The sequence below is a fragment of the Homarus americanus genome, unplaced genomic scaffold (assembly GCF_018991925.1).
Source record: "Homarus americanus isolate GMGI-L3 unplaced genomic scaffold, GMGI_Hamer_2.0 scaffold48220, whole genome shotgun sequence".
Taxonomy (NCBI): domain Eukaryota; kingdom Metazoa; phylum Arthropoda; class Malacostraca; order Decapoda; family Nephropidae; genus Homarus; species Homarus americanus.
In genome coordinates this window covers 403,514-428,431 of record NW_024755060.1, presented here as the reverse complement: position 1 = coordinate 428,431, position 24,918 = coordinate 403,514, and the positions used below count along the sequence as shown (strand labels likewise).

Genomic DNA, 24,918 nt, shown 5'->3' with positions numbered 1-24,918 from the left:
TTTTTTTGTACTGAAATACTTAGATTTTACCCAACACTTGCCATCAAGTAATTGAAGCTAACCCACACAAGCATGGAAAATGGCCATAAAATGATAAAATGTTGTTGATGGTGATAATATCTCAAAATGGCCATGGAACAGTTAAAAACCTTTAGTTTTTGTGTGAGGTGGCAACTGTACCCATCCCGAGCACAAGTCAATTGGACAGAATTCAACCACCACAAATCTCAATTCTCATCTCCTTCAACTTGCTGATCTACTTTACTTTTTACTTTTATCCTCTTCACCACTGATCGGCTTGTTAGCTGCTTGGGCGATCGGTCACGTCTCTGTTACGCATTGTTGGCAAGTACTGGGCATGCAACGGCTCCTGAATGTACTTGAATCTCCTCCAGTGTTGGTCAAGTCTCGTCTTGAAAGAGCTCACACTCGGTGCCGTCAAAACACTTTCTGGTAGATTGTTCCAAGAGTTCACAACTCTCACTCTGAAAAAGTTTGCCCTCACAGTTTTCTGGACTTGCGGCTTTTTCAATCTTGAGCTGTGACCCCTTGTGGGGCGAGCGTCCGCCAGCTCCAAGTAAGGACACTCGACTGAGTAGTGCCCCTTGAGCTGCTTATACACCTCAATTAGGTCGCCCCTTGCCTGTCTGTAGTATAAGCTAGGCAAGTTCAAGCGCTCCAATCTCTCAGGGTAGTTGAGGTGCCGAAGTGCAGGTACCAGTCTGTCTGGTGGCCCTCATTTGAACATTTTCAACCAACTGACAGTCCTAGCATATCTTGAGGACCAGACGGGGTGACAGTACTCCAGATGGGGAAGCACTTCACTCTTGAAGATCGTTACGAGGGAAGGACCGTTTAGATATCTGAACGACCTTCTTATAAGACCCAATAATTTATTTGCTGATTTACCTTTTTCTCGCAATGGCCCGAGAACTTCAGCTCATTGTTAACATACACACCTAAGTCCTTCTCACATTCAGTCTCAAATAGTGCAGTTTCTTCCTCCCATTGGGACATATGATACGCCTCTTTACCGTTGGTACGCCCCAGGTGCATCCTCTTACACTTCGTGACATTGAATCTCAGTAGCCATTTCTTCGACCATTCTTGGAGCTCACAGAGATCCTTCTGCAGCTCTTCACAGTCCACTTGGTTCTTGATTTCCCAAATAACTTGGTGTCATCGGCAAACATTTGTATGGAGGAGTGTAAAACGTCAGGTATGTCATTTATGAAACAAACAAACAACAGCGGGCCCAATACACTGCCCTGTGGTACCCCGCTTGTGACAGGTACAGATGATGATTTCGTGCCATTAATCACCACACTGCTTGTGGTCATGTTGAAAGTCTTCTATCCTTGCTAGGACATTTCTCCGAATTGCGTACCCTTCCAGTTTGATTTTCAGCCTTTCATGGGGTACACTGTCGAAAGCCTTGGCAAAATCTACATTAGTTACCAGTCTGTCATTAACATTACTTAAACTCCTGTGGAATATCACCACTACACAATGCACCACTTGAATTACCAAGTAAACTGCAAGTGTTAAAAATTGCTGGAAGATGATTATGTTCTCAAGCCAAGTTTGATTGGCTGAGAAGCTCGTCTGAGAAAAAGGTGAGCCAACTCTGCAGAAAAAATTAGTTGTAACCTGCATTCACAAGCTTTTCTGATCGTCGTAAGACATAAGCCCAGGAGAGGGAACAGCCGTCCCCACAAGGGAAAAGAATCATTGTCTGAAATCTTAAAGGGAAACTTGATAAACATTTCAAATTTGGGTAGATAGAATATTTTTTTGTGGATGTTGTAACTTGGAGGCTAAAATTCAGCAGATAGCTGATGTTAATAGACAGTACACACAATGTCTGGCTGTATTTGACGATTTAGTAAAAATTATTTAACATTTAGTCATTCACTTCAGTCAATCAATATATACAATACAGCAGTAAGTTCATATACAACACAGTGAAGAACTGACCTTCTTCCAGGTGCACCTTTTTCTGCCTTCTGACGAATACCAGGTAAACCATTATTACCAGTTAAACCATCCAAACCATCCACACCGTCATCACCTCGCTCACCCTACAAAAATAAATAGACACTCTAAATAAAACAATGACACGTGAGGTGGTAAGAAATGAATAAGTCATAAATATCAACATGGGGCTCTGGGAGTGTGATCTGCACTGCAAATTTTTTTAACTCCTTGTATACAGTACAGCAAGATACCGTGTTTCTCAGCATTTATGTTATTACTTGGATTGAACATAAATGAACTACACTACACAAGAAACTGCTATTAATTCAATTGCAATTTGGGAAGTCCTTTGATTACCTCAGGGAATTATGACCTTGCTTTGACAGCCATTCCCACCCAGTGAGTAAAATCTTTAAATTGTAGAATACTGAATATGATTAACCACAATCTTTAAATGTAACTATTAATTTATACTAAAGTAACCTTCTAGATTAACTAATTAGCTTCACTTTGGTAAAAAAGAAATTCTGTCTTGCATATTTAGAACACATTTTATAAACACAGACACTCCCAGTTTATGGAAAGGTTCCATTCCTGGACCCTGTCTGTAAGTCAACTTTTCTGTAAACCAAAAATGACCCTTCCATAAGGGAAATATGTAATGTACCCCGTAGTGAATCACAGATGGCATCTCACAAGGGGATGCGCTCAGCCGCCTTACGCATAATCCTCCGCATAAAGTGTTGTTATGCCGTACTAGTTACCTTCCGTAATAACAGAAACTCTTGCACAGCCCGAAAATTTTATAATGGGACTTATGGGAGGCATTCTGTATCCTTGAATGTTTGTAAATCGAGTGTTCTGTAACCCGGGGAGTGTGTCATAATATATCAGGAATATTTAGATACTCATTCTTATGTCTGGGTGTTTACAAGCACACCAGAGAAGAGCCTATATGTACAGTACAGTGAAACCTCCATATAACAGACTTCTCTATCCATATAATCCAATAGATGGGGATTTCATAATATTCTAATGGACCCTCGATATAATGGACCTACATCTGTATATAGTTCATTAAATAGAGGTTTCAATGTAAATGTATACAGTATATGGCCATAAAAGAGTGATGATGATAACATGAACAAATATGTATACAGCCTCACCACAGAGCATTAGATTGTTTTCTGTGATGATATTAATCTGGCATTATTAATTTCTGAATATCCCAGAGGTACAGATGACCAGTAGTTACACATCCTACTGTATATTTTTGTCATAGATGTAGTACAGTACTGTAACCTACTGAATAGTCTTGACTTTTGTTCTGCATCCTTTACCTCTACTTATGTCTGCTTAATAAAACAATAAGATAAAACTAAACCTTTCTTCCAGTCAGTCCTCTGGCACCATCGTAGCCGTTATCACCTCGTTGGCCTTTAATCCCGGAAACTCCTGGGTACCCGTCACTTCCTTGTCGACCCTTCAGTAGTGGTCTAGGTATGAGATCACCCCTCTCTCCTTTTCTGCCGGGTCTTCCAGAAGATCCTATAAATAACCTCTTCTATACAAAAGTACTTATATTAACACAAAACTATTAATTTCATAATCTGTTAAGACGTCGTTAGTTTATGTAATTTAAAAGTTTTTATTGTTGTTACAGTTCATTCATATTAATACTGTCAGACTGTAAACATGCATTCTACTATGGTACTCCCTATCCACAACAAGGATCTAAGTGTAGTTTACCACTGCTGCATCACCTATCAGCAGCACATACTTCCCTAAAAATCACTCGCTATTCATTTATGTCCACTGCGGCTTCCTGGACATCCACCCTCTCACTTCAAGTACATCCCTCACCCCATCTTTTCCTTTTCTTGGTCTTTCCTTGTCCCTTCCATCATCCATATCTGAATTATTTACCCCATCCTTACATCTCCATGGTCTTCCCCTTCCATCCCTTCCTTGTAACACTCTTTTGCTTCTCTTTATTCATCATGTCTGTGCCACCTCAACCTACCTAGTGACACTCTTTGCATAACACTGGTCTGTATTTCTTATTCTCTGCATTTTATTTACCCAACCTAATGCTTTAAAGTACAATGCTTCATTTTCTTGCTTCTAATTTCCTCTTTCTTCTTGCATTCAGGTTTCATTCTTTTAGCTGTAATGCATCATAATGTTGGCTTAGTAATCCCCATCTCTGTCTCCTTTGATAAAGTTTTTTCTCTTCAAACAATTCTTAAGCTACTTATTACTTTCTGTCTGATATTCTGTAGTTCTTTGCATCACTTCTCTTTCAACTTGCTATAACTTACACTCCCAAATATCTGAAATAAAGCCCTTCCTCCAGTCTCCACTCTCTTTCTGTTTAAGCCAACCTTTATATATCCCTGATTGCTTTTAGGGGTTGATTGGTTCCATTCCTGTTGAAACTTAACTTTGCATGAAAGTGGCGGAAAAATTTGTGCTGTAGCAGCTGTTGTTGTGAGTCAGATAGATGCCCCTGCATTGTATTATGTCACTGTGAATTGATGCATTTGATTTGGGTTGGGGATTACTGTACATCCTTCAGATGGAGCTGATATAGATTCAGGAGCATTTGATTTTTTTTTTTCTCTATGGTACTGTACTAGGGAGAATCCATTGCATTTTATAAAGACAGTATGTTGGCTATGACCTACTTTAGTAACCAAGGATCTTCTCAGTCACTTCCCATATGGAAGTCTATGAAGAATTACTTTATGTTACTGTAAGCTGTGTTGCCAATGGGTATGATGCTGAAACTTATGACCTTTGAGCAGATGCTTTATTCAGAAATGTGGTAGGGTATTAACCTCTGAACAAGGGTTGCCTGAAGAATCCTTTTCTTGGATAACTCCAGGAGTGGTTCCTTTCTGGGTTTGTTTATTATGGCAGATAGTAATTCCAAATTACCAACATTTGTTTCACTTATTGCCAAGGAGAGCACCCATGATGTGGAAGCTTTCTCCTTAGACTGAAACACAAGAGAACAACTACAGTATATTTATTTCCATGCTTTTCAACTGATTGGTAAGACAATTTCAGAATGTTCATGTACCTCAGTGATAACTCCTTTCCTTTCTCGCCTGGCAAGAATAGGTGTGGTAGGATTTTTTTTTATTGTATTCATCCTTAGTTTTATGATTATCAAACACAGGTCTTCTGAGTTGACTGTGTCTTTCATTTTAGTTTTGGTTACATGTTAGTTCCTTTACTTTCTCCCTGACCTGCACAGTACATACATAGTTCTCCTACAGGGGGAGACATTGTCCACTGCTCTGTCTCTTCAGGACATGTACTTTTTGCTGTTGTGTGGAGCTCTTGATTCTGAAGGATATTCTTTTCTATAGGAGTCAGGATAAACTAAGCAAGAACTGAATTCACAATGCAGTGAATGATATGGGTCATCTTTCATAGTCAAGCTTAGTATTGTATTATGAGAGCAGCCAGGCTGAGAGCAAATGCTAGAAATGGAAGACCGATCTTGAAATCCCCCCCTTTTTTTTATAGAACCCAAAGCCAGGATGCTCCCTCCCTCCTTGTGACTAGTCAGCAAAAGCTGAAACACAAGTAATTATTTGGGTTCACAGTCGATGAAGCTGGCTGCTGTTTTAATGAGGATTGAGAGCTAGTCTGATGGTCACTCATCTACTTAAACTTTCAGTTATTCAGTGAAACCAATTTGTCATTTGAGGCCAAAGGCACAAAAGGAAGAGATGTGTAATCAGTTTACTCAGAGGATTAACAGTTTAACTAAAGCTGATGTTAGAATGTACTATGTGATGGACTCAGGGATCCTTCAGTAAGCTGCTGAGTACAGTATTAGGAGAGCTGCTTCACTGAAGTTCTGCTAGAAGAGATTTCAGGATCAATCCTCCATTCCTGTTCATTTACCATGACATATTATATTTGTAGGGTGCAGATGCTCTGCCTTGCACAGTGAACATGTGGGCTAACCAACAAAAATTAACTAATTGTATTAGTTAGCTAAAAGTTAACCAAAAGATTGATTAGATACATACCAAGGTCAAAAGATGCAAAAAATATAAATTATAATGACCTGCTTTTATTATGATGTGTTAGTATTCAGCAAGATGTGTGATGCCCCTTCTATGTTCATTGTGAGGTGTAATAAAAGAAGCAATAATTAACTTGGAAAAAAGAAAGACAAAAAGAAATGTACAAACAATAATTAACTTGGAAAAAAAATGAAAAAACAAAATATAGTGTATAAAACATATATCATATAAGATTCTACAGAATGTATATGAATTGAAAAAAAAAGATTCACTTTTTTTCTTCAGATATATGTACAATTCTTAATGATTGTGAGCCATTATTTCTTGGAGCAACAGATTTAGGGAACAAAGAAGATTACTAGTACAGTACAGTACAACTAATTACTGATACAAAAACTATTGAGCTTTAATACATCAAACAAAGCTTACCTGCAGATCCTGGAACACCATTCAGTCCTCTTGATCCTGGAAAGCCAGGTTTTCCGGAGAGACCCTTTGGACCCCGCGGACCCACGAGACCTGTTGGACCTACCCGTCCCCTAAATCCATCTGGACCAGGGTCACCGGGGTCTCCTCTATCACATGGTCTTCCTGCATTTCAAAATTATGAAGATTAAATTAGCAATTTCATCTTTCTTTGTTTTCCTACATCATAAATTTTAATGTTTTAATTTTTGTACAGTACTGTATCACTAGACTTACTTGGCGTTGAAATACAATCATCTCCTTTAACTCCTTTACGACCCGGTAAGCCATTATGACCATTAGCGCCCATCAGTCCTGGTACACCTGCAGAACCTGCGAGACCCTTAGGTCCTTTGGGTCCAACAATTGCACGACCTTGGCCGGGGATACCTTTTATACCTGAGATAGATTTTTTTTTTATACACCGATATGTTTTGTGTTATATATACTTTTATAATATATGTTACAAATAGTTTTATAATTTACCAATTCAACTTCTTGCTTTTACTAAATGTGTGTAATAAAAATATGCTTTGATATTCATCCATTAAAAGTAAACACTTGCAATCACTGGTCATGTAAAATGCTTACTGAGCAATACTGTACACAACAGAAGGAACACTCAAACCATCATTCTCTTATTGTCAGTAAAACAATCCATTTGTATATAATTGGTTCAATATGTAAAAAATAAATATTATAGAAATCAGGAGAGAAGCTCAAAGTTAACAAGTGAACGTACAAACCTCTACGTCCAGATAGACCCGTCGGGCCTGGAAGTCCATTAACCCCTGGTCGACCAGGACGCCCATCTAAACCTTTACTGCCAAAAGCAGGATCACCTGGGAAACCCTTCAAACCAGGAATACCTGGTGGACCAGTTATGCCACGAGGCCCAGATCTTCCAATAAGACCAGGATAACCTGAAAAGATTCACATTTTGGCATTAGGATAAAGAGATCCGGTGGATGCAAGAAGGATAACACTATTTGTGCTACCATCACACTCTTCTGAAAGCAACTACTGTACAGTATGAAGCAGAAAAAATTTAATAAAATTGCACCATAGACTAATCTCAAACATCATAGTGAAAAAATAAAGCAGAGGAATATTTTCTGACAAGAATTACAAGTCAACAAACAAAACAACAGTACAAGTCACACAGATTTTAGTAAAGTGCAGTATAATATTACTGTAAACTCTGGTTTTCCAAGGAACTAAAAGGCAATTTTGCCAGTGAACATTCCTTGCCAGTTGTTCCCACCTTGTGGGTTGGGTTTAGGAAGGACATCCAACTGTAAAACTTTGCTTCAACATGTCTGACCTTATTTCCCAACAGCTGACATTAGTCAATCTCAGCCATAAAACATAGATGATTATGACAGGCCTAGAGAACTGTTAATGTAGATCCCTGTGTTCTAGTGACTAACTTCAAGACAATCCAAAATGTTTAGCTATTCTCTCTTTCTCCCACAATACTTGTATAAACTCGTTATTACAGTATTGCCATATTTTTAAGGATTAGTTGCGTAATCCATGCAAACTTTTTTTTTTGCCCGAGTTTGAAAGTCATTTTGTTTCCAATTGCCATATACCCGGGTGATCCAAGCCAGTAAGAGTTTGGCTGACACCATCATTATTTAGATTGATTCATAAGGCACAAAATCATAAAGCACAGTATATTTTACCCCCCAAATAATTATGATTTTGCATTAAAAACAACTTCTCATGTTTTATAGAAAGGAACCAACAATTTTTACTAATAAAAAATATCCTCCAACAAAAAATAAATAAATATTGTAAAACGTGCTCTTATAGTCGTCACTACATAAAGTTAGACCAACGTACCATCATCTCCAGGTTCACCCTTCTCAGAGCGGCCTGGTGCTCCTGGTGTTCCATCCTCTCCATCTATGCCAGGCTGGCCTGGTGAACCACGTACTCCTATACCTCCGGGTCGACCATCAAACCCATCAGAGCCGGTAAGCCCTCGTGGGCCAGGAGGACCTTGAGGGCCAGGAGGACCCCTGTAGATTATAGTATCTGCTGGGTCAAATAATCCAGGCAGTCCTGCATCCCCCACTGGGCCTGGACGACCATCAAAACCAGCCACTCCATTTTCACCCTAGAATATATAATTCTGTAATTATTTCAGATTTTCTCCTTGTTAGGTGAATTCTACTACAGTAGAACGTCGATATAACACGAGATAGGTTCCAAGAGAGGTCGCTTTAAACCGAATTCGCACTAAATCGAAGTGTTGTTTCAATGGCATAATTTAGTTTGATACTTGAGAGAAACACAAAATACTAAAAAGACTGAGAGTCTACCCAGATGCACGTCAGCCGACCTCCTAAAATAAACAAAACTTTGTTTTTTGTAGTACAGGTATTATGTTAAAGCAAACACTCATAAATCATCACAGCTAAAATTAAGGGATGCAAAATGGTCTGTTTACAGTCCCAATACACTGCTCTGTGGTACCCTGCTTGTGTCAGGTACACATAATGAATACTTCCTATTAATCACCATACACTGCTTGTGGTCATGAAGAAAGTCTCCGATCTGAACCACAGTACAGTACAGATAATTAAAAAAATTATTTTTGCTCACCCTAATAACTGGGACTTACAGGACAACCACTTGGTAAGAAGATACAGTAATATGGGAGATGTTATCGCCACGCACAATTGTGCGCGCCAACCACAAATAAAGTGAAGAGACTGTTTACAACTCTGAACAGCTTACTAAGCAAGATGGAGCTGGTAGCAGCTGTATGACTGCCTGAGGGACAGACTATCGCCGTCTACTGTAGAGGCAACATCTTGATTCTCGCTCACGACAGTTTCCCGCAGAACATTATATTTGTTCTCATTGGTCTAACCCTAGACCCCAAAACGTGAGTGTGGTTGTAAACTGTTGAATCCTCTGAGAACTCTAAATAACTTTAATAAGTGTAATTATGTACTGTACTGTATATTGATCATATTATTCAATCTGTGTATCCTGATGTATCAGTAGTTGTTACATAAAGAGTTATATTTAACAGGTTATGTACTGTATATTGAACCCTCACTTTACACGGTCAATTGAACCCACGGCGGCCCGCGTAAAGTGAACAACATAACATATGGGATTAATTGAAATAGAGACCGGGCCGACCCCCAAACTCCACTTTTTCAGACACAATACCTACGTTGTAGTAAAAATAACTTCTTAAATTTATGATGGTATGCACACACAATTAATAATTAAGAGAAATATCAATAATATTAGATTTTTAACATTAGTAGAAAAGATGGCTGGGCACACGGGGATGGGGGGTTGGTTCCGAAGCAGAGGGCAGATTATTGGCCCTCACCTGTATCACTTGTATCAATTGTATCACTATCCACCACAGAGGCTTGCAGGGCCTCTTTGTCAAACCCCTCAAAGTCCATATAAGTCCATATCCTCACTATCATTATCACTATCACTGACTTGGGCCGGCTGTGGTGGGTGGCGGGTGAAGAACTCGGTAATGTTTTGATGACTGGGCGACCTTGTGCACACCCTGCTCGCGCCGCTCTCCGCGTAAAAGGGTACACACCGCGGAAAGTGAGCATTCCGGTTTCGGCAGGGTTCCGCGTAAACGTGGAAACGCATAAAGTGGGACCGCGTAAAGCGAGGGTTGACTGTCTATTGATCATATTATTCAATCTGTGTGTCCTGGTGTATCAGTAGTTGTTTCATAAGAGTTATATTTAACAGGTTATGTACTGTATATTGATCATATTATACAATCTGTGTGTCCTGGTGTATCAGTAGTTGTTTCATAAGAGTTATATTTAACAGGTTATGTACTGTATATTGATCATATTATACAATCTGTGTGTCCTGGTGTATCAGTAGTTGTTTCATAAGAGTTATATTTAACAGGTTATGTACTGTATATTGATCATATTATACAATCTGTGTGTCCTGGTGTATCAGTAGTTGTTTCATAAGAGTTATATTTAACAGGTTATGTACTGTATATTGATCATATTATACAATCTGTGTGTCCTGGTGTATCAGTAGTTGTTTCATAAGAGTTATATTTAACAGGTTATGTACTGTATATTGATCATATTATTCAATCTGTGTGTCCTGATGTATCAGTAGTTGTTATATGTGAATTGTATTCAACAGGTTTTGACCGAATTATACTCATTGTGTCAACGACAAGGGTCATATTGTCCGGCACAAACCAAAATCGCTCCTGTGAGCGGTTACAGGAGAGTCATCAGTTTTTTCATATTAGCTATAAAACTTCTCACCAAAAGCAACACTTTCAGGGTCTGGTCACCTCTCCATCAGCAGAAACATTCAGCTCCAGTCATCTTGTGGACATCTAAGTACAGTATACAGTGCACACATTATGTAATAGCATTACAATACAGGTACACTACACACCTTATGTAAGCTTCTAAAATTAAAAGAAGTAGTACAGTATAGTACTGAACTGTACTTGGCTGCCCACAATATAACTGGGATAATGTCCAGGGTAGTGGTAATACTCATTAAATTTGCATAGATTATTATCAACATTGAAACTAATAGGGGGGCCCTTGAAGAGGCAGGAGGGGATAACAACAAATATTAATGGGCAAAGTTGAGGGTTGGAGAGCCAGGGAAAGGCAGAGATGGGTGGATGAATGAAATTAAAAAATGGGTCCCCAGAGAGATACAAAACCTTAAGAGGATTGGTAAAAACAGCCCGAGAATGTTTAGAGTGGAGGACTATAGTCGGCAACCCTCAGATATGAGGTCGGTGCTCCAATTGATTGATTGATTGATTGATTAATTAATTGAAGAACACTTATAATTGCAATCTGGCCCTCAGACCTTAAAAGCTTCCCCACCCCTGATGTAAAGAGAAAAAAAAATTACAGGAATAAACTTGTAGGGCTTACCTTAAAACCTTTTTCACCAGGATACCCAAGTGCTCCAGGTGCTCCCTTAAAGCCCTTAGGCCCTTGCACACCCCTCTGACCAACGCGACCATCCTTGCCTTTCTGCCCTTCATTGCCAATTTCACCCTTCTCACCTTTCTCACCAGGTGAACCATAAAAGCCCACACTACCAGGACTACCAAGTATACCAAATGGACCCTGAGCACCCTTGGCACCAGGCTCACCCTTAAAGCCCTTGAAGTCAAACACAGGTTTTCGCTTCCTACGGAGGACAGAAATTTTTTAATTAATTAAGATTTGTCCATAAATATTATCTTCAACAATTATGTCTACATCCATAAATGATTATACACATCGAGCTTAACAGAACCATTGACAGAATAATAATAAAAGTACATGTGTGAAAGAAAAAGAGATAATGAGTTAAGTACAGTATCTACATGTTCTCATCATGTGTTGTACAATGAAAAGAGGAATGAAGGCTCAAATATAACAAGAATGTTTAGTGCTTGGTGCATGTTGATTTTGTAGGGTAAATAAATGTGCGAAAGGGACCCAGAGAGAACAGTTCCAACCATTCACCAAAAGGAGTGGGTGTGGGTCTAAGAAAAAGAATTAACTGACCACTGTCTGCATTATAGAATGCCAAAAGCATCAAACTTGAGGTTGGCATTGCTGAACTAATGAGATAGAAAGCAAAGGCGATGCATGCAAGTCATTATTAATGCAAATATTGGTCAAAAAGTTGTCCCAGTTCTCCAATATTTTTACTGTTATAATATTTTATAAGCACCAGAATAGAAAACATCCTACAAGAGTCTTCTTTATTTTCTTATAAGATCTGAGAAAAAAAATTCTTAAAGGGGTAATGGTCATACAGTGGTATAACACCAATACCAATATCTATCACTATTGTGTCCTGGGTTGAAGCCCCAGCCCAGGACAGATCAGAGAATGGTGTTATTTAGTGTGACCTTACCATATATTTTAAGTTTTCTCTGGTTACTCCAGGTTCCTCCTGACTATCACTGGATAATAAAGGTCATAATAAAGTAACAAACGACAGGCCCAATGACTATTAAACTGATAAGTGGTGAAATGATAACTAAATAGAAATTGTCAGTCTGGGTTGGCTGTCAGGGAGGAACAAAAGAGGGATGAGTTAACTTTGGTGCTTCTCTTCCATAACAATGTCCATGTGGTTTATCACTGTCATTTCTCACAACTTAGCTTCAACTATCAGCAGCACATCCATCCTCAAATATAACCTGACACTGTGCTTTCTGCTTTCTTGACATTTATGTAATCTAATGCTTCCTAGATCTAGTCTCTCTCTCTCTCTCTCTCTCTCTCTCTCTCTCTCTCTCTCTCTCTCTCTCTCTCTCTCTCTCTCTCTCTCTCTCTCTCTTACAGCATCACTGCCTTCACGGGTCATGTTCTTGTGTTTTCCAGCCATAAAATAGGACTTAACAAACTCATCCTCTCTTTTTCCCTACTACACAGAAGTACCCCCCTGTATCATGCATTGTTAAAGAGGAGCCCCAGACACCTACACATCTCTCACTCTTGATGAATCACCCTTTTCTCCCTTTTCTCCTGGAGCGGCTAAAATGGGTTGTGGCTGGTCTCCTGGTTCACCAACCATACCCTTGGCTCCTTCATCACCATGATGTCCCTGTGTACAAATAAGAAGGACGTTGAGAAATAGTGATACAATTTTTTTCACTTAACGTCATTTCAATTAAAAGTCGTGGTTTTCAGGAACCTAACAAGGACGTTAATAGTGGGAATTGGTGTATAGTACCTCCGAAATTTTCCTTCCTTACAACAATTTCAATTCTCACAAAGTTGAATTGCAACCAAGAATTATGAATGACTTCAAAGACATTGTAAAATTATAAATGTCCTCACCTTCAAGCCAGGTATTCCGTAGTCACCCCTTGGTCCCCGTGGTCCTGGTGCCCCTCTATAGCCTCTGAGTCCTTCTTGACCCGGCTCTCCTTGATCTCCCTTGATGCCTCTTGAGTTGCTGCCTCCTTCACCTGGTTCTCCAACAGGTCCCACACTACCAGAAGGACCTTGTACAACCAACCCAAATTGTTAGTTCTCTTATTTGGCCAATAACAAATTAATACTTTACATGCTGTGTGCATGTTAAAAGCAATTTATTCTGCCTTTCTTTCTAAAGACAAATTCAAAATACTGTACTGAACTGTACATCACTTCTGAAAAAATTATTATTCATACAGTAACTAACGTTGTAAAACTACATCTCCTTAACTGCAACGTGCAGTATTGATTTGGACAAACATCATGCTAATTTTTTGACTTAAATGCAAAAATATCATAAAATTATAAACTTAACCAAAGTACATTATAATTATTCTCAAAATGCCAGTTACCTATATTAAGAAATTAACAACCGGTCTTACAGCTTTTATCTCTGGGAATCTACCATACTGTAATTGGCAGTATCTATGTTGTATTGATAGTAAAGAAGAAAGCATCTTACCTGGCGGCCCACTAAGACCAGGAGGCCCTGGGACACCTGACAGGCCTTTGGCACCATCTGTACCATTACAGCCAGGGGGGCCATCATTCCCAGCTGGGCCCTCCAACCCAGGAAGACCAGGAATACCAGCAGTTCCTTGAAATCCTGGATAGCCCATGTCTCCACGAAAGCCTTTTTCTCCTACTGCACCATTTTCTCCATAGTCACCAACACCTCCTCGAAGGCCTGAGGATATTTTATATTTATGTACATGTTTATTTATATGATTTTACAGCAGCTTTTGTTCATATTTTAGTAATTATATTTTTCATATTACAGGTACTGTACTGGGGTTCCACAAAAATTCTAGCCACGGTTTTCTCAAGTTTATTTCAAGAATTTTCCTATTGTACGAATTTCTTCAGATTTCAGTACGTACCCAATTTTTTCAGCTTATTATATGTTCAGTAATGTACATTTTAATAATCTAATATTGTAGTCTATTCAGAAGTCAAGTACATGTGATAAGTCTGTAATAATAAGTAGGAGACAGAGTTTTCTATCTGATACCACTACTGTACTGTATTGTACCAAATCACTGTACCAGACAACTGAAACTGCTCCTTTACCATTTGTTATGCTGTACTGTACTGTACAGGTATATAGACACTCCCTGGGTTACAGATTTTTTACTTTATGGATACTCTCCTCTACGTCCATTTCTGGGTTGCGGACAATTATCCATTGTTAAATTTGTTACGGACATCAAGTAGTACAGAAGAGACCCAAAGGGTAGGCATAAGGCTGCTGAGTGCTGGGAGAGATGTCCTGTAAGGTGTCATTTTGAGCTCAGTCATTTTGTTAGATTGCGACAGTGCATAACCTCCATACATCATCTCCGAATTTTCTTTTGTAAATTGCCCTTAATTGTGTTGTAAAATGACTGGAAAACACTCACATGATTGTAAGAGTGCATGATCTGGTTGTAAACATGAAGTAGTAGATCTTATTCACTTCTGGCTGTGCCAATACACTTGTTATGTAAAAATATCCACACTACCCATATTAAGTGTGTAATGCACTATCAAATCAGTTCATTTTCAGTGTGTGGTAGTCTTGTTAGCACTAACCCAAACTGAAGCACACATTACACTTGGGGGCAGTAATAGTGCCCTTCTTGCCTCAAGCAAATTATCATGAATGAACTGCTGGCCAGGGACCCTCAAAATCCCATATAATTGTTCAAAAGTAGCAAGAAGAATTATAAGTGATAGTTGCAGTAATCATCTTGGCAGACATAACTTATAGGTTAAAGCCCTTATCAGATCAGTGTATAATACTGTAATAGATTCAGACAAAATTTCACAACTACAGTTCTTTATACAGCTATTTTATTTGTGGACAATTTCCTGGACTTCCCATAACAAGATCTTTTTCAGGATTTTCCATGGCTTTGGAAACTGTGGTTATGTCAAGACAATTATTTGAAATACTTGTCCTACCTTGGGGTCCTTCTTCTCCTTGATCTCCTGGGATGCCAGTTGAACCCTGGAGGCCAGGGATGCCTGGGGCTCCAAGAAAGCCCTTCTGACCCTCACACAGACAGGTGTAGCAGTTCAAGCATACCTGTAATAATAAACCAAACAATAATATTTAAAAACACTGAATTTGTACTTCGTATTTACAGTAAATAGGGACTGTACTGTACTGTACTAATGACAAGTGGGCTATGTATATGGGACTACTGTACTTTGCTTGAGTGATTGATGGTTATTAAGAGTGATTATAAAATTAACCAATGATCAAGTGGAAGATATTAAAAAGGTGTTGTAAGATGAGGTTGCCACTGTGTTATTATAGGTGATGACACCAAAACTATTGGTTCTGGTTACCATGGAGTGCCAGCTCTAATTTTGTTTTGTTTTAAAGTTATTTTTTAGAGCCTGGGTTTATAATAATAATTTATGACTGTTGTAATAGTCATCACTTATTTCATTCTTCAACTGAGAAAAAACCCTTTGTACAGGTATGTGCACGCCAAGTAGCCATTTAGAGGAAAGAGTATGATTGCCCATCCAAATGAGGTATGTGGTCCAGAGGATGTTTGAGAGTTTGTCTTTTCATTAGTTTCACTCAGTCTGTACCCTGGCCAATAAGAAACACAGTATAGTATTGATACAGTTAACAAGATAAACACTGAGAGATAGAGGAGCAATAAACTAGAGATGATATATACTGAGTTAATATTAACCACAAGTTTATTTCACTTTCAGATTAAACTAAAGCTGGAAGTTGATCTTAAGGTGAAACAGGCTGGGAGCTAATAATCAGGTAAAATAAACTTTGGGTAGTCCTCAGGTAAAATAAGCTGGGGTTAATAATCAGGTAAAATAAGCTGGGGAGGGGGGGATGGTGTTTCAAAATACAGTATGTGAAAATGGTTCTAGTAGGCCGGACAAACTGCTTGCCTGATCAGTGGTGGAAAGTGAAGCTAGGATAAGCAATGACCCTTAAGAGAAAAGTGAATATGTGTGGATGGTTACTGGGCATGTGTGGATATTTACTGGGCATGTGTGGATGGTTACTGGGCATGTGGATGGTTACCGGGCATGTGTGGATGGTTACTAGGAATGTGTGGATGGTTACTGGGCATGTGTGGATGGTTACTGGGCATGTGTGGATGGTTACTGAGCATTTGTAGTGGTTACTGAGCATGTGTGGATTGTTACTGAGCTTGTGTGGATGGTTACCGGGCATGTGTGGATGGTTACCAGGTATGTGTGATGGATACTGGGCATGTGTACTAGTTACTGGGCATGTGTGGATTGTTAATGGGCATGCGTCGATGGCTAGTGGGCATGTGTGGATTGTTATTGGGCATGCATGGATGGTTACTGGGCACCTGTGATGGTTACTGGGTATGTGTAGATGGTTACTAGGTATGTGTGGATGGTTACTGGGCATGTGGATAGCTACTGGGCATGTGTGGTAATTACTGGGCATGTGTGGATGGTTGCTAGGCATGTGTGGATGGTTACTAGGCATGTGTGGATGGTTACTGGGCATGTGGATAGCTACTGGGCATGTGTGGTAATTACTGGGCAGATGTGGATGGTAACTGGGCATGTGTGGATGGTTACTGGGCATATTTGGTGATTACTGGGCATGTGTGGATGGTTACTGGGCATGTGGATGGCTACTGGGCATGTGATGGTTGCTGGGCATGTGTGGATTGTTACTAGGCATGTGTGGATGGTTACTGGGCATGTGGATAGCTACTGGGCATGCGTGGTAATTACTGGGCAGGTGTGGATGGTTACTGGGCATGTGGATAGCTACTGGGCATGTGTGGGTGGTGCTGGGCATGTGTGGGTGGTTACTGGGCATGTGTGATGGTTACTGGGCATGTGCGGATGGTAATTGGGCATGTGTGGATGGATACTGGGCATGTGTAGTGGGCATGTGTGGATGGTTACTGGGCATGTGGATGGTTACTGGGCATGTGTGAATGGTAAGTGGGCATGTGTGGATGGTTACTGGGCATGTGTGGATGGTTACTGGGCATGTATGATGGTTGCTGGGTATGTGTGGATGGTTGCTGGGCATGTGTGGATGGTTACTAGGCATGTGGATGGTTACTGGGCATGTGGATAGCTACTGGGCATGTGTGGTAATTACTGGGCAGGTGTGGATGGTAACTGGGCACTGGGCTGGGCATGTGTGGATGGTTACTGGGCATGTGGATGGCTACTGGGCATGTGTGGATGGTTGCTGGGCATGTGCGGATGGTTACTAGGCATGTGTGGATGGTTACTGGGCATGTGGATAGCTACTGGGCATGCGTGGTAATTACTGGGCAGGTGTGGATGGTTACTGGGCATGTGGATGGCTACTGGGCATGTGTGGGTGGTTGCTGGGCATGTGTGGGTGGTTACTGATGTGATGGTTACTGGGCATGTGCGGATGGTTGGGCATGTGTGGATGGTTACTGGGCATGTGTGAATGGTAATTGGGCATGTGTGGATGGTTGCTGGGTATGTGTATGTGTGTGGATGGTTACTGGGCATGTGGATGGTAATTGGGCATGTGTGATGGCTGGGCATGTGTGAATGGTAGTGGGCATGTGTGAATGGTAATTGGGCATGTGTGATGGTTGCTGGGTATGTGTGGATGGTTACTGGGCATGTGTGATGGTTGCTGGGTATGTGTGGATGGTAATTGGGCATGTGTGGCTGGTTACTGGGCATGTGTGATGGTTGCTGGGTATGTGTGAATGGTAATTGGGTATGTGTGGATGGTTACTGGGTATGTGTGAATGGTGGTGGGCATGTGTGGATGGTTGCTGGGTATGTGTGCTGGTTACTGGGCATGTGTGATGGTTACTGGGTATGTGTGAATGGTAATTGGGCATGTGTGGTTGCTGGGTATGTGTGGGGGCATGTGTGATGGTTGCTGGGTATGTGTGGCTGGTTACTGGGCATGTGATGGTTGCTGGGTATGTGTGTGGCTGGTTACTGGGCATGTGTGATGGTTGCTGGGTATGTGTGGATGGTTGGGCATGTGTGATGGTTGCTGGGTATGTGTGGATGGTTACTGGGCATGTCGGATGGTTACATGTGGGATGGTTACTGGGCATGTGTGGATGGTTGCTGGGTATGTGTGGATGGTAATGGGCATGTGTGGATGGTTACTGGGCATGTGTGGATGGTTGCTGGGTATGTGTGAATGGTAATTGGGCATGTGTGGGGTTGGGTATGTGTGGGTGTGGTGGGCATGTGTGGCTGGTTACTGGGCATGTGTGATGGTTGCTGGGTATGTGTGGATGGTGGTGGGCATGTGTGATGGTTGCTGGGTATGTGTGGATGGTTTACTGGTTATGTGTGAATGGTGTGGGCATGTGTGGTTGCTGGGTATGTGTGGATGGTGGTGGGCATGTGTGGCTGGTTACTGGGCATGTGTGATGGTTGCTGGGTATGTGTGGATGGTATTGGGCATGTGTGATGGTTGCTGGCATGATGTGTGATGGTTGCTGGGTATGGGGGTATTGGGCATGTGTGCTGGGTAAATGGTATTTGGGCATGTGTGATGGTTGCTGGGTATGTGTGGATGGTATTTGGGCATATGTGAATGGTAATTGGGCATGTGTGGCTGGTTACTGGGCATGTGTGATGGTTGCTGGGTATGTGTGGATGGTAATTGGGCATGTGTGATGGTTACTGGGCATGTGTGATGGTTGCTGGGTATGTGTGGATGGTAATTGGGCATGTGTGGCTGGTTACTGGGCATGTGTGATGGTTGCTGGGCATGTGTGGATGGTAATTGGGCATGTGTGATTTTTGCTGGGTATGTGTGGATGGTTACTGGGCATGTGTGATGGTTGCTGGGTATGTGTGGATGGTAATTGGGCATGTGTGGCTGGTTACTGGGCATGTGTGATGGTTGCTGGGCATGTGTGGATGGTAATTGGGCATGTGTGATTTTTGCTGGGTATGTGTGGATGGTTACTGGGCATGTGTGATGGTTGCTGGGTATGTGTGGATGGTAATTGGGCATGTGTGGCTGGTTACTGGGCATGTGTGATGGTTGCTGGGTATGTGTGAATGGTAATTGGGTATGTGCCGATGGTTACTGGGCATGTGTGAATGGTCACTGTCTTATTCTCAAACTTATTAAACCATCTCCGGTAATCCTAGTAATCTCAACCATAGCCTTAATCTTGGCGCCCCAGCCCAGCCAAACCATACCTTATTAGACCAACATTGTTCCACGTCAAGGTTAAATCGAGGCCAAAATTCACTCTTTTGGTTATTGTGAACGATGCTTTTCATTCTAAACTTTGTTACAGTAAAATAAATAACTTTAATACAAAAATAATCTGAATAAATTAAATTTATATTCCAATTGTTCTTATGTAAATGAGTAACATGACCATGAAATAGGTACCAAATGTTGCAAAGTGGATGAATTTTGGCGGCAACTCAACACAACTACCGAGTGTATAACTCGCGTACGGCTGAGTATCTGCCAGCAGTGAGCTGTTAACTGGGTACCGACCTTCTGACCGGCTAATATGCTAATCGCTGACTTAGGAAGATACCCGTAACCGTAAATTGAATAAACTCATGGTAGCTGTTGTGACCGACCGAAGTATAGTACAGGGAGAATTATCAACAAAAATGGCTTTCCAGGTAGAAGTGTCACTGTTTTTAACAATATCCTCTTTGTTGATTTATTGTACCAGGACTTATGACAACAAAACTTTTCCACTTAGAAAGTTGGTTTTAAAAATATGGTATCAGATCCGAGTCTATCTTTTTTTTATTATTTTTTTCTGCTAGAGTCCGTATGCAGAATCGCCATTTAATGACAGTAAACATTGTGTATTCTGATGCATCCTCAGCTTCACTGCGTGTTGCCCTTATCACTAAAATCGGCCCTTTATGTTTGGTAGTCGTATTCTGTACAGTAATTCGTATACATTGTCATATTCGGCTTTCTAACATAAAATGAGCTCTTTGACCCACTTATTTTAGGATATTCCCCATGGCTAGAGGAATTTTCTACGTATTAAAAGATGGACAATATACTGTATATACTAGCATATCCCTGGATATATTTATCATGGCAGATATATTTTTATATATTATTTTTTGAGGTCTTGTAATTTAGGTTTTAATTTACATTCAGTGGCAAGTAACCGAGGGAAAAATATTGCAGTTACACTTCAGATTATACCCATTTTCTTTCATCAGCTGGTCTGGCTGAGCGTAACACAAACTGTGAGAGGACATGATATTCTCTGTTTGTGAGGACATGATATTCTCTGTATCATCAGTATGACACAAACATGATAATCATCTGGTACTGTACGAGAGGCTGGAAAATAAAATATGTAAGATGAAAGAAACTACAAAAAAATATAACATTACATAGGAAATGTTAGCTTCAAATTCTTTGTGTTTTATCTGTACCGACTTATAGTGTATATTGCTTTCAGTCGCTACAGTCCTTTAATTGATAATCCACGAAATGGCTATTGGGGGCGGGGGAGGGGGGGGGGTCGGATGATGACGTCATGAGCATTAATATAATTTGACACATCTAACTTGGGTTATGTGTATATTTTTTCTTGCTTAATCTTAGACATTCTCTATCTGTATATTTCTTTCTTTTTATCAATTCGGGTGTTTGGGTAACAGAAATAGATCAAGGGTAGAGTTATTGTTGGTTACCCAGTTCGTATGAGAATTCGTAACAAGGTTTTTCTATTACACACGAATTACGATTACCGAGATACGTGACATTACTATAATATTTTTATTGCTGTCCATTAGTGCTTCTTTATATTTTTTTCAGGAATCAAAGGAAATGTTTTTTTTATTGTATTTTATTTATTTATTTATTTTTTTTATTTTTTTGTTTTAACTATTACCACCACTACCAAACACAGACGCTGCTCTCAATGTTGCCATGCAAGTGAGTGAGGAAAACTGAGGCAGTAGAAACGTGTACGTACTGATGACTGAAGGTGCATGTGTGGAGTGGGTTGTGTGATAATGGATTTATTGTGATTTAAAAACTTAAATCTTTAAGCTTGTATTCCAGGTTTTCGTAAATACATCTTATCGTCAACAGATATTAAGACACCCATCTCTCTAGTTTACAGCGAGGAGAGCAGTGGGACGTGCTGAGAGAAACCTTACCAGAAAAAGGTACTTGAAGAAAACTTGTTCAATATTACGACGTGTAGATAGAAAGATATACAGATAGACGTATAGAAAGATATATAGATATACCCTGTATAAAGATATAAATGTAGTTAGAAATATATATAATAGATATTTTCTCAACAAAAGCGTCATACAGATTGAAATTAGTTCATCTAGTAACACACTACATAGGTACACGATATACGAACAGTAACTCATTTAACAAAAGATAACCCCAAGGAAGCCGTAATAATGATGCATAAATTCTGTTCGTGATTATTTTTATACATAAGATTCGTTATCGCTGGAAAGTTATTTGTGAAGTACAGTACTCGGTTGATACGTGATAAAATATAAACTATCATCCGTATGAATTACACTCTTTGGTTGGCGAGTTATTGTTATTTAATACTGTAAATTATTTTTTTTTTTACAATACGCAAGTGGTTGTCAACTTTCCAACCAGTGGTCCGCGCCATCTTCTATGTGAGCAAGGGTACCAACCTACACGCGTCACGGCACTCCCTCAGCCTGGGCACGGCTGGCCTTAGCGGGCAGGGATAAAGGTGTTCTCTAAGCGTGTGTATCTACCTCCCTCACTGACATCCCTTACCCTTATCTTTCACACTTCGGGAAACGACAGAAAATATTAAATTGGAGCTTCATGCTACTAAAAAATATTTTGTATACTTTTTTTTTAATAGTTTTTCGAATTTAGACACATTAGCATTATAATAAAAGTTACTTACCTTGGCCAGCGTAGTTTCATATGACAGTAACAAAATAATCAACGTCGGTAAAACTTTGATTTGGTGGGTGGGCCCTCGCCCCGCCATCTTGGTAAATTTAGTGGTCAGCACAATTCAGTGTAGGTGATGTGTGGCCATAACAGAGACATGAAGCGACGTAGCCCTCCTCTGCCCCTCACTGCACGACTGATGCCTCGCGTCGCCAAGGAGCCCTCCCTCCTTCACCCTCCCTGAGTGCCCACCTCACATTTTTCATCACTTTTAGACTCATATCTCCTTATTTATAACACTAAACATCCTACCAAATGGTCTAATCTTCACGTATAAACATGTCTGACGTGGATACGAGACCTATAATCAGTAAAAAGAGAAATACTAATAATATGAGAAATAGTAGTTGGCAGCTGCAAGAGACTGGGAGCTGGGGTGTGATGGCGGGCAGTGGGTGGGAATTTGGGTATCCAGAGTGGCAGGAGCACTGGTAGGGTCTGTATGTCCCGTGGTCTTCTGGGCACGGGTGACTAGTGAATCTCGCGTCTCGCTGCCCGTGTTCATTCCTCTGGCGGCAGTTGTCTTATAGCATGGTGGTGGTGTAAACATGGGTGCTTGTACTGGAGGAGCCATGGAGAGGATACCTGCCCTTCCTCCTACTCTAAGGGGCTCTTGGCTGTAAGTACAAATTTGGATTTTAATAGCGTAAAAATCACAGAAAATGTCATTTGAATGTATAGTTGTTCATAGTTATTGTTCAGAACGCTGGTAATAGATAGAACTGAACACCTTGGAGTATTTTTCCTCTGGGTGATTTAAATGTTATTATAACTTTGCTCTACCTATTAGAAATTAATATATATTTTTTTAAACATGCATTTGCAGGCAGATTGTGGGAATGTGTTAAGAATATGCCCTTTTTCAACTTACAGGTGTGTTACTGTGCTGTTATTTAGCGTACTCCACACTGCAGAATCGGTAAGTACAGAATTTGGCATGTTTGGAACAAGTCAGGATTACCAACATTACCGCGTGTGTAGGGTATCATGCGTAATTCATTTCTTGTACATGATACTAATATTTTCTTGTGTGAATGATAGATTGTAATGTCAGTTTAATAGACAAGACGTTAGTTTTGAATATTATTACATAGAAACATCAGTGAAGTGATTGTGTTAGGATATGGTACTTTATACATACATACATACATACATACATACATACATACATACATACATACATATATACATAAAAAAGTATATACTAAGTTATTGTGTACGTTATGAGAAAAGTAAAATATGCTATTGTGTGACCTCTCTTCGATGCCCAAAATGTGTCCGGTAGTGTGCAAGACTCGCAGATTCTTATATTGAATTCAAAATGGCTTCAAAAGTGCACTGAGCCTCTACCTGTTATACTTTGTTACGTGAAGGTAATAAGGAAATACATTATAAAATTTAAAAGAAACGCGTTTGAGAATCCATGTCATGAATTCGGATTCCTAAATGACTCTTCCTTATAATCCTCTTCTGTGAGTGAAGGGAAAGTACCAATGTAATTATGATAATATTGCGACCTTTATACAATGTTTGTGTTGTATTTTAAGCAAGTGTTAGATGTGTTCTTGAGATGATGCAATGAGAGATATTTTTTAACTTCCCGGTAACACAATACGTATATAACAACATGTATATAGAGCACAGGGTTGTAATGGTAAATTTTGAGTCATGTTATAATGAATTACTACGCATCAATAACTCTTAATATTTTATAAGCACGTTATTGTAGGTTTGTAAATACATCACTTATCAACATTCGAGGATTGATGTAAGTCGGTTGAAACAGATATAGACATTGACGCTTAGATGTATATGATTGATGTTATATAAATCTGTCACTTTATCATTGTTCTGAGTTTATATTAATTGTTTTCTAGTTAATTAGTGCATAAAATAATAATAGGAGAATATTTTAGTGAAGCGAGTGTCTGTCTGTTCTTTCAAGACCTTAACCCTTTGAGTACGATGATTGCCATGTCTTCGTACTTAGGTGATTAATATTACCACACTCAGATTACATGAAGATTAGGCATCCCAGCTTATTTCACCTGTGCTTAAATATCTTAACGTTACCTGGGGGGTTACGTTAAGTTAAGTTAGATTAAGGTGGCGTTACGTTAAGTTAGGTTAGTTTAGGTAAGTTAGGTTAATGTTAGATTAGGTTAAGTTAGGTTAGGAGGTTGTTAGGTCAGGTTAGGTTTGGGTAAGTTAGGTCAATGTTAGGTTAGGTTAGCGTCAGGTTTGGTTATGAGGTTGTTATGTTAATTTTAGGTTAGTGTTAGATTTGGTTAAGTTAGGTTAGGAGGTTGTTAGGTCAGGTTAGGTTTGGGTAAGTTAGGTTAATGTTAGGTTAGGTTAGCGTCAGGTTTGGTTATGAGGTTGTTATGTTAATTTTAGGTTAGTGTTAGATTTGGTTAAGTTAGGTTAGGAGGTTGTTAGGTCAGGTTAGGTTTGGGTAAGTTAGGTTAATGTTAGGTTAGATTAGGTTAATTTAAGT

The 24,918-nt window shown here is 39.8% G+C and overlaps 1 protein-coding gene and 1 long non-coding RNA gene across 2 annotated transcripts in view; one reads left to right on the top strand and one right to left on the bottom strand.

Moving 5' to 3' along the window:
* LOC121856314 (collagen alpha-2(IV) chain-like) overlaps window positions 1-22,571 on the bottom strand; it is a 57,078-nt gene extending 34,507 nt beyond the window's left edge. Inside the window, exons 1-12 of the mRNA XM_042351790.1 lie at window positions 22,372-22,571; window positions 15,416-15,539; window positions 13,935-14,159; window positions 13,334-13,500; window positions 12,976-13,097; window positions 11,423-11,684; window positions 8,337-8,613; window positions 7,235-7,411; window positions 6,726-6,887; window positions 6,453-6,614; window positions 3,362-3,525; window positions 1,978-2,081 (exon numbers count right to left, since the gene is read on the bottom strand). Of these exons, the coding sequence (XP_042207724.1) occupies window positions 1,978-2,081; window positions 3,362-3,525; window positions 6,453-6,614; window positions 6,726-6,887; window positions 7,235-7,411; window positions 8,337-8,613; window positions 11,423-11,684; window positions 12,976-13,097; window positions 13,334-13,500; window positions 13,935-14,159; window positions 15,416-15,539; window positions 22,372-22,458 (2,033 nt within the window). The 5' untranslated portion in view covers window positions 22,459-22,571. The remainder of the gene's footprint in view (window positions 1-1,977; window positions 2,082-3,361; window positions 3,526-6,452; window positions 6,615-6,725; window positions 6,888-7,234; window positions 7,412-8,336; window positions 8,614-11,422; window positions 11,685-12,975; window positions 13,098-13,333; window positions 13,501-13,934; window positions 14,160-15,415; window positions 15,540-22,371) is intronic.
* A 237-nt stretch (window positions 22,572-22,808) lies between these two features.
* Window positions 22,809-24,674, top strand: LOC121856391. The gene is made up of 3 exons (XR_006086964.1): window positions 22,809-23,040; window positions 23,295-23,340; window positions 24,661-24,674. It is a non-coding gene; the product is annotated as an uncharacterized LOC121856391 (long non-coding RNA).
* The last annotated feature ends 244 nt before the right edge of the window (window positions 24,675-24,918 follow it).